The sequence below is a fragment of the Chaetura pelagica genome, unplaced genomic scaffold (assembly GCF_000747805.2).
Source record: "Chaetura pelagica isolate M959 unplaced genomic scaffold, ChaPel_1.0 scaffold343, whole genome shotgun sequence".
In the NCBI taxonomy this organism is placed as follows: domain Eukaryota; kingdom Metazoa; phylum Chordata; class Aves; order Apodiformes; family Apodidae; genus Chaetura; species Chaetura pelagica.
Genome location: NW_009952873.1, coordinates 1,245,099 through 1,260,332, shown reverse-complemented (window position 1 = coordinate 1,260,332; position 15,234 = coordinate 1,245,099). Strand labels below are relative to the sequence as shown.

Genomic DNA, 15,234 nt, shown 5'->3' with positions numbered 1-15,234 from the left:
TGGAACTCCCCCAGCGCCCAACCAGCCTCAATCATGACACATCATGGCTCTATTCCAAGACCATCAAGGTCAGGCTGAGTAGGGCTGGCCTCTCGCCATGCTTTGGTGGGTGCTGTTCCAAGGGCTCTGCTTCTGTCTTGGGAAGCTTTCAGCAAGACACAACATGGCACAGCGTGGGGAAGCAGCAGCAGCACCTGAGCCTTTATCAACGTCAAAGGTAGAGGTGGGCATCGTGACTTTGGGCATGAGAGGAGAGAGGCTAAAGTTGGCAGCAGAAGTTTTGTCAACAAGGTTCTCCACCTACAGTTGGCTCCTGAGAGCTCAGCAAGATGTATCTGGGGATTGATTCCTTCATTCCTCCCCACTAGTGCTCTCTCTGCCACCATGACAAGCCAGACCCTTCAATGAGCACTTCTGCAGGTGCTCAGACCTAGCAGGAGGTGCCAGGAGCCTCTTCTCATCACATTGTACCTGCATGGTGGTCTCCTCAGCACCGAGCCTCAGTTTTCTCTCCTTCACTTCTAACCCTGATGTCTCTTCTGATACAAACTGGGTGACACAACCCTCTCCCTCCTTCTTCTCCCTGCCAAAACCCTCCAGGCAACCAAGGAGCAATGGACTTACATTCATTCTCAAAGAGATGGAACTGCATCCCTAGTAGGCCAACCGACTTGCAAAATGTGTACGTTGAGGAGCTTTTCTTCTTGGGGCAAAGCTTGAGGATCTGTTGGAGGGAGAGATGCATCATTGGGCAGGCATCACTGAGGAACAGTGAGGCAAGAACAATGCCAACTGCTCAAAGCAAAAAAGCTTTTTGCAAACTCAGAGAGTAACACTTGGTGACTGACAGGCTCTTTGCCCAGAAAGCTGTTTGGCATGCTGCACTTGTAACTACACTTCTGAAATTTTGGATGCATAGCCCTGGGGCCCATTCAGCTCTCTGTCTCCCAGGGGTGCTGGCTTTTTGAAGGCTACATTTCTGATTTTACAAGGGTAATTTTTTTTCAGTGAGGGCAAGATCAAAAGGTGAAGGGAAGCCTGTCAGAAATACTTTAAAGCGGGGAACAAGAGCATATGTCAATGCTGCACTGCCCTTAACTCCCACAGCACTAGCTCTTATGGATCTGATTTACCCCATGGAATAGAGGAATAGCAAAGAGCAGACCCCCTCCCCAGGTTCCTAACTGTCCCAATGGGTGAAGAGGAACAGGTGGGGAAGATCTCTTGTCCTCCGCTCTTATAAAAGGGTGTGAGTTTAGCCTTACATTTGCAACATCAACACTTTTAAGAGTAGTATACACTTTTTGGGTTCCAGTAAGTAGTATCTACTCTCCTACAGCCTTTGCAATGTTAGAAGGCAGTGATTTTAAAGTGTCTGGCAGGCAAGATTTTAAGTGTCTGGGAGGGCTGTGTCTGCTGTAGCACAAACAGATGAAGAAATGAACTTCCCTTTCATGAAATGAACCTTCCTGCTGGCAAAGGCATGAGAGTAGTGACGTTGCTTGGATGGCTGTGGGATGTGACAGCTTGCTTTTTTAAAGGGTTAGAGGAGTTTTAGATTTGGTAGTTTTTTAACAGTGAAGGATCCAAAACTGTGTCTTACAATATTGATGGACGGTCTGTCCTTAGAACATGGGGGAAATGGATGTTGCGGACTGGTTCTTTATAGAAAACAGGGTGAGTTTTTGTTACTGCAGTTCCTAATTGCCAGAGCACACTCACCACTAGCAGGTCATTGAAGAGAAAAACTTCCCTCTGGTGAGCTGCCTGCTTCTGCACTTTGTTGACATCAGTCACTTCATACAGACGGCTGCAGCAGACCAGCCGGCGATGGGGCACCGACAGAACCTGCAGAAGACCCAGGAGAGCGTGCAGGGGCTAAGGGAGCTGCCACTGTGGGTCTCCCCCACCCTCAGCTGGCACAACCCTGCCCAGTGACAGTAGCACAAACCAGTTCTGCCCACTCCGCCCACTCAAATTAATTTCCTCACCACCACTCCTCACCATGACTGCTGGAGTAGTATCAGAGAGAGCTATGCCTCTGTGATCTGGATAAATGAGAGGAGTGGGACAGGCTATGGGCAACCCTCTTCATCCTGCCTTCCTATATTTCTGGGTTCCAGTCACTGGGTGACTGTTCATCCTCTCTACCCTCACTGGGCATCTGCAGGTTTCCTGGGCTTTGAGAAATTATTCTGCTCATTTTGGGTAAACAGGATGTATGGTTGTGCATTACAGATCAGTTACTGCTAAAGAAGCAGTCTCTGCATTTGAGGGTCTCTCAACCCCAGCAGTCCTTAGGGAACTCATTAGAGACAGGTGAAATTGTTTTCTATGACTTTGCCTTCTGCTTTCTACACCCTCAGAAAGCCTGAAAGTTTGAAACACTGAAGGGCTATCACTGGAGCTTTGGCAGGCAAGACCTGCATTGGCAGGAAGGACCTGCAATGAGATTCTTGGGCAGTCACTGCACCAGATATTGTAAACTCAGGCCAAGAAGATTCCACCCTCCAAAATTAGGAAAGAATGAGATAGCAGAGAAAAAGGTGTTTGGAGAAAAAGGAGTGAATTAATAAAGACAAGTAAGAAAAGCATTACAGAAGATGAGTAGGGGCACAGAGGAAAAATGCAGAAAAGCAGACCAGTGAGGGAGGTGGGGGTGAAAGGGGTGAGTGGGTGCCAGAGGGGTTATGGCTGCTCACCGTTTTCATTCCGACGATGGACTTCTCCACTTTGGTGACATAAGTCACATGGTCCTCATTGGATTTTAGCTCCTTCTGCTGGATCCTCTCATAGATCCCTACCACCAGCTCCCGTGGGATGTCAGCGCCGTCATCCACCCCTGTCAAACAGAGAACATGTTGGGCAGGCTAGGCAGAGAGAAAAGGAAAGGGAAGAACCAGTGGTCCCTGACAGAAGCCTGCTGCCTCTGCAATATGCAGTGCTGGGAAGGCTGAAGGGAAAGTTTTAGCAGTACTCTGCTTTAGGCTGTTTTCTTTCTTGCTCTAACACACCTAATGCGCCAGCAGGAGAGACTGGCATATCTAAGGCCAATGCAGAAGATTTCATTATGCCTTTGCTCTGCATGGTGGCTCATTTCCATGTGTTCCCTAAGGTTTTATAGCCACAATTTAACATTCATATATCTTGGGCCACTCAGCAGCAACCCCTGCATTGATTTCATATCATCAGAAGTGCTAGATGTGGAGAAGACCTATAATGGGATCCAGCTGCTCCTCCTGCCTATGCAAGCATCAGCTCTCCTGTTTGCTTCGTGGCTTCCACCATTTTGCTTCAGTGCTGTCTCCTAGGAGTAATATTTTCCTATTATTCTGTCTGTGATATCTCTGTCCCTTTTCTCTTCTACATCTCCTTAGATAACTCCCAATATTTTGCTGTCTGACCTTGCAGAGCCTGGCAGAAAAGTTTTCTTTCACCTTTCCCTGAGTGAAACTCCACAAATTAAACTGCCAGTTTTTCCTCTGAAGTGAATTCCATCAGTCCTTTTATATTGATTTTCTCTGCTTTCCCCCTAGCTGCCTGGTCTGAGATGTACTACCCTGAGTGAGGCAGGTGAAGACCTGCTGAGGAACGGGGAGGCATTGTCATCTCCTGGATCCCTCATCCACAACCTTGCAAACGTAGCCTGGATACTCTTTTTTCAAACACAGGCTTGGTGAAGCTACTGACCTGGACACTGGCCTGCCATTGAGTGTGGAATGAACTGTCTCCCCTTGTCTGCATTGGGGTTAAATTCACTCACTCCTGTTACAGACATGAGGTGGGTGATCCTCATGCTGGCTGAATTCATTGTGATGTGAACTGACAGTTTTCAAGCAACTCTAAGTGTAAGTTAACATAAAAAACCCCTTTTAAGTTAGTGCTATCAGCTGTGATACCAAAAGGGAGGATGGCAGGTATCAGCCCCACCCAATATCTCAGGAAATAACTTGAAAGAGGGCCTCAGTGTCACATTATGCCAGTTTAAAGTTGCTGACAAATTGGGGATGGTGTGGGAGGCTGAGATGACACTTTCTGAACAGCAGTCAGGACAAAGAAACACGTACAAGGAATCCACAGAAATTCAAAATCTCTACAGGGATTTGCACTGGAAAAACTTTGAAGGAGCTTCATCTGAATTGCAGATGTGCAGTAAGAGACAATTGGAAGATGGGTGACTGATGACCTAGGAGTGAATATGGCTGGGAAATTAGGCAAGAATTTGTCTAGACATGATGTAAAAAAGGCCAAACAATACTAAACTGCATTAGCTGAAAATAAGGAGGAGGCAGTGATTCCATACATTACTACATTGTGACAACATCTGAGAAAGTGCTTTTAGCAGCCTGTAACAAGATGAGAAGGACTGACCTTGAAAAACAGAAGAAAATTTATTTGGGAAACTGATGTATCAGAAATTGCAGAGGTAATGTATGCACAAACTCTGTCAGGCCTACAGTTACAATAAATAATTGCACGCAATTAAGAAGGGGAAGATTTAGCCTGAACAGAAGGAAAATGTGTTCATATATTCCAAGCAGCAAGGAGGGGAAAGGCTTATTTAGCACAATCCAGCAGGGCCTAAGAAGGATGGAGCTGAACAATAGGAAAATGTAATACAATGGACTGCTTCCAAGCAGTGAGATCTATTAAAAGATGAAATAATCTCTCAAGGAAAATGGTTGATTTCTGAGAAGGCAAGGCAGCTTTCTGCAGAAGACAAAGCTTAGATTTTTCCCCTTCGCCAGCATTCTAGAATACACCTCAAAGGGCCTCCATGTCTGGCTCACAGGGAGCAGCAGCAGCTCTGAAGATAGGCAGCTCCACTAGCATTTTGCTGCCTTCACCTAGGCAGAAATTAGAGCAACAAGAGGGCAAAATAATCAAAGCAGGACGCTCACCTCTCAGATTGCGAATGAAGTCCTCCAGCATCATCTTCCTGTCAGGCTTGATGTTGGGGCTGTACATGTCCGTATTGAGGAGGATGATTGCAAAGGCCAAGATGAAGATGGTGTCCGGGTTGTGAAACTGCTGGACCACATCTGGGTTACACATGCAGTACCTCTGGCTGCAGCAGGAGGGATGCACACACTTAACATGGAATACCAGAGTCCCCTGCTCCAGGGTGGCAAAGGCTTCATTACAAATGGATCAAATTCCTCCTTTCACTCCACCCCTCACACAAATGAGAAGGAACTGACTGGTCTCTGAAGGCAAATCTACCCACCAATGGCTGAAGCAGGCCAATGAAGCTTCAGCCTTGTCCTCAGGAACCAAAAGAACAAGTGAGACTAGGGAGGACCACACAGGCAGCTGCCATTATGTAAGGATATAATAGAGGAGATGTCTACTCCAGCCTGCCTTGCTAAGGGCAAAGCATTCCCCTGGGTGCATCAAGGGAACAACGCAGCACCCCTGCAAGACCCAGTGCTGCTCTTCCTGTGAGTCACCAATGAACAGGCTGTCCCCTGCTGGCAGACAAGTCAGGACTGGCCCTTAGTGTCCTTCATGCCGTAAAACATCTGAAAAGCACATGGCTCTGCTGCAGCAGCTGCACAGAGGACTCTCTGCTTCAGAAGCCCCTCCATGATCCCCTTTTTTTTGGAAAGGAGAGGTCTCTGGCCACTCACTCCATGACTGCTGCATCTTTTCTGCCTTGGGTGCACTCTCTGCTTCCACCTGGTTGCAGCAGTGGGGCTGCAGGGTTCATTCTCTTACCTGAAAGCCTCAATGAGCCGCTCGACCTTCTGCGCCTCCCCTTGCACGCGGATGTGGGCCTGGAATTTCCGCAGAGCTTCATCCAGCTCCATGCCTGAAAAGTCCATCTCATCCACCACGCAGCTGTGGGAGGGGGACACAGCTTTCATCAGTACCTCCTCCCGTGGAGTCCACCAGGCAGCCTCCTCCACCACAGTTCCAAGGCTCAATTCCCAAGGGAAATAACATGAGAGACCCTAAGACATCACTACCACTGCCCAGGTCGTACTTAACGTGGGCAGTAATTTCAGACAAGAGATTCCTGCATTGTACAGCAGGTGAGCAATTTTTCTGCCATATATAACCATATATATGTGTGTGTGTGCATAGACACCATGGCAGAGATATATATCTTATCATACCATATACAACATATTTACATGTACATATTCAGAGAAAGTATATAAATATGTGCATTGATATTTATCTGTATCTATATCTATCTATATATAGATACAGATATCTAGACATCTACAGTGACATAAATACTTAGATCTGTATCAATGCCAATATTAATACAGATCCATCTATTTCTGCCCCTTCCATTCCCTTTCCTGCCTTTCTCCCTTCTGGAGAAGACTCTGGGAAGAACTCATAGCAGCCTTCCAGTACCTGAGGGAGCCTACAGGAAAGTTGAGGAGGGACTTTTTACAAGGGCATGGAGTAAAAGGCAAGGGGGAATGGTAAAGTGGGTAGACTTAGATTAGATATTAGGAAGAAATTCTTTAGTGTGAGGCTTGTGAGACACTGGAACAGGTTGCCCAGGGGAGTTGTGGATGCCCCCTCCCTGGAAGTGTTCAAGAACAAATTGGATGGGGCTTTGAGCAAACTGACCTAGTGGAAGGTGTCCCTGCCCATGCAGGGTGGTTGGAACTCGATGATCTTTAAGGTCCCTTCCAACCCAAACCATTCTATGATCACCTGGAAATCCTTGATACATTGTCCATTCCTCCCTCCCTTTCAGCTCATGCACTTGTTTACTTGTTCACTACCCACTTATCCATCCTTCTCTCATCTCTGCTCACTGGGATGTTCTTGCACTTGTCCTCTCCTCACCTCCCTTTCTGTCCAATGCACATCCCCATTTGCAACCCATACCCTCTTCACCACTCTTCACTCCCACTCAACCACTGCAGCAATAGTGTTCATTCTGTCTTTAAAGACCAGAACCAGTTCAGAGAAAACAAGAAATGGAAGTTGCTGTACAGAAACCACATGGCAACATCAGCTGGCTTGTAATATCAAGGCTGGATAAACCTCTGCCCATGTAGTCAAACATCAGGAGCCCTCACCAATTAATTCTGCCCCCACATCTATTAATTTTGCACATTTCTACACGTCCCACACAATCTTTTCCATTTCCACCATACTTCGGTGCCATGCTTCCTTGTTATCTGCTGGAATCCTTCACCTCGTACATCTGGTATTACTTTTCCTTTCACAGTGAGGCACTGCACAGTGCTAATTCATAGCCAATTTAGATGCACAAAAAGGGAGATGTCACCTCTCGTTTCCAACTAAAGTATTCTCAGCCTATAAAAGTCCTATTATTATGCTCCAAAATCTATGACTACAGTTCTTTTTGTCTGTATTAGTAAAATAATCTAGTTCTTCTTGTTTTGATCATTTGAAATGAGAACACCTTCCCCATGTGGCTTCAACACATTTGCTTAGCTTATTCCTACCTTTAGTGTCCTGCAGAAGACCAGACTCAGAAAATTCTGCTCATAACCTCCCTCAGGCCCAGCTTCCCATTTCAGCAGAATATGTAGGCACTAATGTCTGCATCAGCCAATTCTCTCCCCTGTTTATGATTCTGTGGCTAATTTCTATCCCTTCCACTATCAACTAACAATTTCTCGTGTCAAATCTTTGCTGAAGTCTAGACTTACCTTCTGCATGTCCCTTGTCTAGAAAACCAGTTATTTTAACAAAGACACTGAATTAATCTACTCTCCACTGGCTTTGGTATATACCATTTACCTTCCTGCCTACCTGTCTGCCATTATTCTTTCCTATAAATAAACTACCAAAGCTAACATTCTATCTGACAGACCAAGAAATTCACAACTGCCAAAATCCCTTTTTCTTCAAGCCTTCCTTAAATATAAAGTCACTAATTTGCTGATCTCCAGTCATATGACATCACCTTGACATTACAAGTGTATTAAAATTTTTAAAAATTCCTTTTTTCTGCTTCTCTATACCTTGGATACTAATTCTGTCTCCCCCCTCCCCCCTTTATTTCTTCCTCTGTACTGTGTTTGCTTTGCTTTCTCACATTGTAAATTAACCTCAAATCAAAGGTTGGGAGGAAATGTTTCCCAAAACAAGTTGTCTGGTACTGCATGAGGAGTGGTACAGGGAAAACAGAGGGGGAGAGGATTAGCTGTCCTCATGATCCTTCCATTTCCTAGGATTATCTGGATTATTTATTTAAAAAAAACCAACAAACAAAAACCACAAAAAAACAACAAAACAAACAAAAAAAAACCAAAAAAAAACCCCTCTGCCAATAAAGGGATGTGCTGTCACAATTTTTTTTCCTTCTTCCTTCCTGTGATAAACTGGAGATGTGTCCATTGGTCTTTTCTATCATGCTGCAGTTTGCTGTAGGTTGTTGGGAAGTGCTTTGTGAACTAAGCTGCTGAATGCCATGAGCAGTCTTGCTAGAATAAATATCTCTTGCATGATGACTTAAATGAGCAATGGACAGCATTCAAATGCTCAGAGACCTCTTTCCATTCCTCCATTCCCCTATTGTTTCAAGAGCTGAAATATCATTGCTTAACTGGAGTGATACCCACAGAGTAACTTACCAAGAGCTCTGACTGAACATAAGAGTGTTCAGGATCTTCTAAGGCTGGAGTTGTTACAAACTCAGTTAGGAAATGTGGGCTTTTTCCCTGCACTAAGCCCACATAATCAAAATGCAGGAACAATTGGAGAGGAGTGAGAACAGAGATTCAATGGGGCTGCTCTCATAGGAAATCATACATGGCATCTTTTTTTTTCCTCTCCAAGAGGTGGACTGCAGAAACACAAATGGTTTCTGGCAACAGCAAAAATCTCCTCCACTGGACTCCCTTCTTTGTTATTTTTATTTTTCTCATACTTATATTCACATGTCCCTTGGGCTGACATCAAGGCATTCTGCTTCTTGAAATTTATCTTTCATAGTAAAAAAAGTTTTTCTCTGCTTAGTTGTTACTGTGTTCACAGCTGCAACCACGTCTGTAGTTGGACCTGAGTTATTACTTTTTAATCCTTTTCAATGCATGATATTTCTCACCATTGACCCCAATGATTTTGCTGTTATTGTCTGCTTCCAGACATGTGACAACAGAGTCCTTGTACACACCAGTGAGACCTGTTGAGGTCACCCTAGTCACCCCAATCCACCTGCATTAAATCATGTGTCTTTCGCTCACTCACTCATTGATCAATCCTTCCCCCTCCACACAGGCTGCTCTAACACATCATCCAATTTGTGTACAAATCTCAAATAATACAGCCAATGCCCTTGATACAGAAAACACTGAACATTTATTAGGACAAGCAAGACAAGGCAGATGTTTATAACTCTTTTCAAACTCCAACAGGCATTGCTACATGAGTAATGCTCAGCTTCTCCTTTGAGAGTTTCTTTCACGGACTGACAGATGTGGGTTTACTTTGTAAATTATAAGATGAACTTCTGGGGGTCCCTTCCATTTGCCTTTCAGCCTAAAGAAACATGCCCCTCTGTTGTGCTTCCTGAGAAAAGTTGAGTAGGCAGAAATAACAGTTTAGGAAGAAAGTTTGCCTGAGCCTGACAAAGCCTGTGCCAAAGACCTGAGGAATAAGTCCTAGAGGAGCCATCAGGTATGCTGCTACTTTTTGTTGCTAGGCAGAGACAGTGGTGGATCAAAGTTGTCTGGTATTTTTTTTGAGCAAATTTTACACAGCGAAATCCAATCAAACAACCAAAGAGCCTTGTGCCATGGGACTGTCATGCTCCTGCTCCTCCTCTAGCTGACCTCATGTTTGGTTGCCTTGCCTGACCTCAGACTCCTTAGCTTTCTGAGTGCACTGCCTGTGTCAGAGCTCCCCTGAACTGCCGTGCAACTTCTTCTTGTGAAACCAGAGCAGGGAGGTCTTTTCTTTCCAAGGTAGAGACCCTGGAAGCTGACATAGGATATCTTGGCAAGCATACCGCAAAAGGTACACGCACAACTGCAGAAAGCTGCACACCAGGTGCCAGGACCAAAGGGTGGGGTCCTGGTTGGATGATTTTGCTCAGCTGTTTTGTGTCTGGTGGCCATGCTGCCTCCTAGGCTGCAGGGCACAGATCTCCCCAAAAGGAAGTAGACATAGTTGCATCAGAGCACAGGATTTAGCACGGGGCTAAGCATGGTAAAAAAGCCTTGTGGTAAAAGGTTTCGGTAGAGGCAGGAAGCAGCTGTATCGTGTGGGGCTGGGATCTGCTCACCCAAGCATTATGACCTATTTTCCAGCTTTTCCGCTCAGGTGACAATGCAGCAGGAGCTGGGCTGCAACTAAAAGCGTTTTTAATGAACCTATAGTCCATATTCAAGGAGGGAGCAAGAGGGGAGGCAGACAGGTGAAAAGTTTAAAACCACGAGGCACAAAGATATTAACTAAAAACATCCCTCTTTTCAGCTTCCCTAACCTTACGAGCTTTCTGAAGATGAATCAGTCTTAGGGTGGACTGCAGCTCAGCTCCGTGTGAGGAGGCTGCCCTGCATGTGTTAACTGAGGCTCACAGAAGATGACTGAGCAGGACTCACTGATCCCTTGCACCAGCAGGCACGGGAGTGGGATTGAATCCTGCCCTCCTTGTGTGAGGGTAGTCCCTAAAACTGACACCCTGTGGCCTACACCAGTCTTCCCTTTCTGAGAGGGTTCTGCACTACATCGCCCCTCCACGCAGGGCAGGGCTCTACCTGGCCTTCATCTTCCCCTCCAAGGGACGGTGAATGCCACTATTCCCCTGGGCACCTAAGCAGGTTCAAGCTGCACCTTTGGCCTTTGTAAGCCTGGCATGGGAAAGCTGCTCTTCTTCACAAGTTTGATCTGTGCCACAGCTCTGCTTGCAGCAGCAGGTCAGAGCTGCCTAACACATTGTTCCCTCTGTCCTGTTTCCATCACATCTTTATTGCTCCCCAACACAAACTGCAGCACTGTACTACTCAAACCCTCCTGTAATGTGAGTCCCATATTGATCCTCTGTAGTGGCCTCAGTGAGAAAGAGCAGGGAGGCTAGTTTGGGATGACCTGTCAAGTTTACTCTGCTGGTCCAAGAAGAATCTAAAACTTCTTTGAGAGACAGCCTCTTTACTGGGCTCTCAGGTCTGCACTTACACTCCTAAGAGCAGCTTTTCTCTCCCTGACTTTCCATGAGAGAAAGAGAAGACAATGTAAGCTTGACAGACAGGAGAGCTGCTCACTCACAGGGAGAGTGTGCCTAACAACATCTTACAGTCTAACACCAACGAGCCACTGACTCAGCACAAGGTCTCCTCTGCTTGAAACCCTGCCCCTTTCTCCTCTGACAGCAAATGCACCAGGGCAGCCACTTGTGCACTTCCAAGCCCCATGACCTGAACACAAGCCACCTGGTACCAGCAGCACCGCCAACGTCATTCATGGCATCACTCACATTATCTTGTCCATGAATTAACTATAAGTGGAAGCAATTCCTGAGTCAGAAACAGGTGGAAAGGAAGAATGAACTAAAGTGAAGGGAAGTATGAATGAAGGAGAAGAAAAGCAACAAAAAAACACAGAATGAAGAATGAGCAAAAAGAAATAAACACTACATCTGAGAATGTAATGCAATAGAGAGGAATCAAGAAAGGATGCAAGAATGATGATGTGTCTCATATTAAAAAATACATGTTAATGCCTTGGGCCTGACTTTTTCAAAATAACCAAATTATTTTTCTGCAGTACTTGCCAAGAATATTTGATAAAAACTGCTCAGTAGCAGATCAGTGCTTTAATGGCCCAGGCTACCCTGTTTCTGCTGGATTCCCTCATCTGGGAGACATTGAAACCTTCGGGTAGGTCCCCTGTGACTCCTCCCAGATGGCTACAGGGCAGGTTGTGGAAGCAGATTCCCCAGGAGAAGAGGCTGGATCTTATTGTGGGATGCTCAAAATTGCTTACAGATGGGATTTATCCCCTATAGCATAAAATGCCTAAAAGCTAGAAGTCCAGCCTAAACTAGCACCTGGAGAAAAGCAACTCTTGAGAGCCCTCTGTCTCTCCATTGACTAAAGGAATTCATAAATTGATGGAAGACATTAAACTTAGTGGGGGCTAATAATAGGTGAGATAAATCCTACTTTTGAAGATTGAAGCCTTTTCTGCAAGAGAAAATTACATACTTCATCTGCTGAAACAGACAGGCCTGAGCAGTTTAGAGTTATCAAAGCATGTGTGCCAATTATAGTCAGATACTGTTGAAAATCCCCTGCTCTCTCCCTTGTTCCTCTAGCTAGTGTGTAACTTGTGAGTTATCCAGATACTTTTTCTGGTGTCCAAGAAAATCAGAGTAGGAAGATGGAAGGGATACTAACATACCAGAGTGCTCAAGCCTCATACTGGGCTTACCCTCACTCACCTCCCGGCCCATGTACGTAAAAGAGGCTTTGCAACCAGCATGACACTTCCCTGAAGTTTTGCATTTCCTAAATGGACAGTAAAGAAGGATCATCTTCACAGTGCCACTATACACTCCTCAACTCTGTTGCTTGACTCCAGGTGTAGGCGGTAGTTGACTCATTTGTAAGCCAGCACAGCTTTGGTACCGATGGAAGCCAAGGGGTTTGTGGACTTATGGCTGAACTTGCAGCTGAGTTTGGAATTTGTAACCTGGGCAGCTCTGCCCTGCCTCCACATGCACAAGGGAGGCTGACATTTTGACAGATGTTTTAAAAGTTGTCCTATTATTTATTCATGCTATTGAGTTAGTTCAACCTGGCTGCAACAGAAACAATGCTTACAACACACAATTCTAACACGGGTTTTCACATTAAGTGAAAGCTAAACTAACACAGCAACTGGCATCAATAATTGAAAATGCTTTTGGGAAGGAGAGGATGGGTCAGGAAGGATCCAGGGCCAGGTCTGGGATGGGAAAGAGCAGAGGCACCTTCCTGTGCATACAGGCTTGCCCACTGCAGGCGGTCAGAGCCTGTCCACCAGTACTGCCTGATAATGGCCAACCTGCCTGGGCACTTGAGCCTGCCAGGACTTGCTTCTTTTTTGCCAGGGTTGTTTTCTTCTGCTCACTTGGGCCACAAAAATTAGTGTGACATTGGCCAAATTGTGTAGAAGCTACTGTAGGAGTTATCCTGTCTGCCCAGTGCTCTCCAGGGAATACCATGTACCCTAACACTGGCTTGTGAAGTGTGGGTAGATGTGGGGACTGTGAGACAGCCCTTGTAGACCCTGTTCTCTCAACCTGTGCCAGTGTTCCTGAGCTAGTTTGATTTGAGTTGGATGGGGATGGGGAATGGGAACCAGACTAGGTCTTAAACAGTTCTGAAATGCCAAAAGGCTTTGAGCTACCTCTTGCTCCCACACAAATCAGCTCAGAAGTTGTGACCAGCCCTTGAGCTCCAAGTGCACTAGAAATGCCAGCACACTATACTACACTGCCAGCCCTCATCTTCCTACAGCATGGACAGGAAAAATATCCTGAATTATAATATTGGCCCAGAATTTCTCCAGACAATGTCTCATTTCCAGGCATGTTACATTGCTAGGTGTGCAGCCATTGCCCAGCCAGCTCTCACAAGCATTTGATGAAAATTTGTTTACAAAATCTACCACCCATTGCTATCTCCAAGCTTTGAACTGACACAGAAAGAGAGTGAAAGTACCTGCAAACAGCAAAGCTACAATGAGCTGAATGTTTGTGTTTTTTATTTCCTGCTTTAGAACATTTTGTTTACATTTTATGTCTACTTTTATCTTTGCATTTAAGGAAGACAAATCAGCAATTTATTGTGAAGAGGGGAAGGCAGCACAGATTGTTTGTGCAATAACATAATCCGTTGCCTGGAGAGATAAGACACAGGTATGAACCCCAAATTCAGACTTAGTTGCTTGATATATGTCCATGTACACACAGTCCATGTCCAGGATATATCCACGTACACACAACCTCAACAGCTCAGTTCCCATCATTAAGCCTTGCTTTCTACATGTGTAAATAGAAGCATAGAAATCACAGTATCATGGAATGGTTTGGGTTGGACGGGACCTTAATGAACATCTAGCTCCAAATCCCATGCCATGGGACACCTTCCACTAGACCAGGTTGCTTAAAGCCCCATCTAACCTGTCCCTGAACTCTTCCAGGGAAGAAGCATCCACAGCTCCCCTGAGCAACCTGTTCCAGTGTCCACCCTCACAGTAAATTATTTCTTCCTAATATCCAATCTAAATCTACCCACTTTCAGCTTAAAACCATTACCCCTTGTCCTACCACTACACACCCTGGTAAACAGTCCCTCCCCAGCTTTCCTTTAGGCCCCTTCAGGTACTGGAAGGCCTCTATTAAGGTCTCCCTAGAGCCTTCTCCAGGCTGAACAATGTCAACTCAGCCTGTCTTCATAGGAGAGGTGCCCCACCCCTCTGATCATCTTTGTGGCCCTCTACACTTCCTCCAACAGGTCCATGTCCTTCTCACATTGGGGGCTCCAGAACTGGACACAGTACTGCAGATGGGCCATCAGGAGAGCAGAGCAGAGAGGGAGAATCACCTCCCTTGACCTGCTGGCCACACTTCTTTTGAAGCAGCCCAGGACACATTTGGCTTTCTGGGCTGTAAGTGCACATGGTCTGCTCATGTCCAGCTTCTCAATAACCAACACCCTCCAGTCTTTCACCTCAGGGCTGTTCTCAATCCATTCTCTGCCCAGCCTGCATTTATGTTTGGGATTATGATGGCAGGGTCACTCCTTCATTGAACATTTTAGAGTGCTACATTGAGAGGTGCAGTAGAAACTGAGAGTAATCAGCATGATGGAGAAGGGCCACCTGCTTTAATGGCCCTCCTGCACCATGCAGAGACAAGACAGGCAACCACAACATAGCAGCTCCTTGGCATTGAGGCTGGGAGGCAGACACTAAGATTTGTAATAGAGACTCTTCCCAGGAACTGCTGACACAGTTTGTAGTCACATGTGAGGCCAAAGAACATGATCATTTGCAGGAATTATGCCAAATATAGGACTACAGGGAAGTCCCAGTCTATTGCCATTGCAATATTTCCCTGTCTGTGCAGAGACTAGGTTTGGTCTCCAGCAAAGTATCTGTCAGGGGAAACAGCCCACACATTGCTTGCTGGAGAAAAAGAGGCAATTACTTTTAATTGTAGCTCTCAGCATGAAGAGACTGGAGAGAACACGTGTCTCGGTGCTGGCCAAATCAATACTCATACAGTATATTAAAAAAAGAGCT

General features: G+C 45.7%; 1 protein-coding gene across 1 annotated transcript in view; it reads right to left on the bottom strand.

Moving 5' to 3' along the window:
* IQSEC3 (IQ motif and Sec7 domain 3) overlaps nucleotides 1-15,234 on the bottom strand; it is a 26,251-nt gene that overhangs the window by 3,368 nt on the left and 7,649 nt on the right. The window contains exons 3-7 of the mRNA XM_009995191.1: nucleotides 5,719-5,841; nucleotides 4,902-5,068; nucleotides 2,703-2,842; nucleotides 1,723-1,848; nucleotides 625-724 (exon numbers count right to left, since the gene is read on the bottom strand). Of these exons, the coding sequence (XP_009993493.1) occupies nucleotides 625-724; nucleotides 1,723-1,848; nucleotides 2,703-2,842; nucleotides 4,902-5,068; nucleotides 5,719-5,841 (656 nt within the window). The remainder of the gene's footprint in view (nucleotides 1-624; nucleotides 725-1,722; nucleotides 1,849-2,702; nucleotides 2,843-4,901; nucleotides 5,069-5,718; nucleotides 5,842-15,234) is intronic.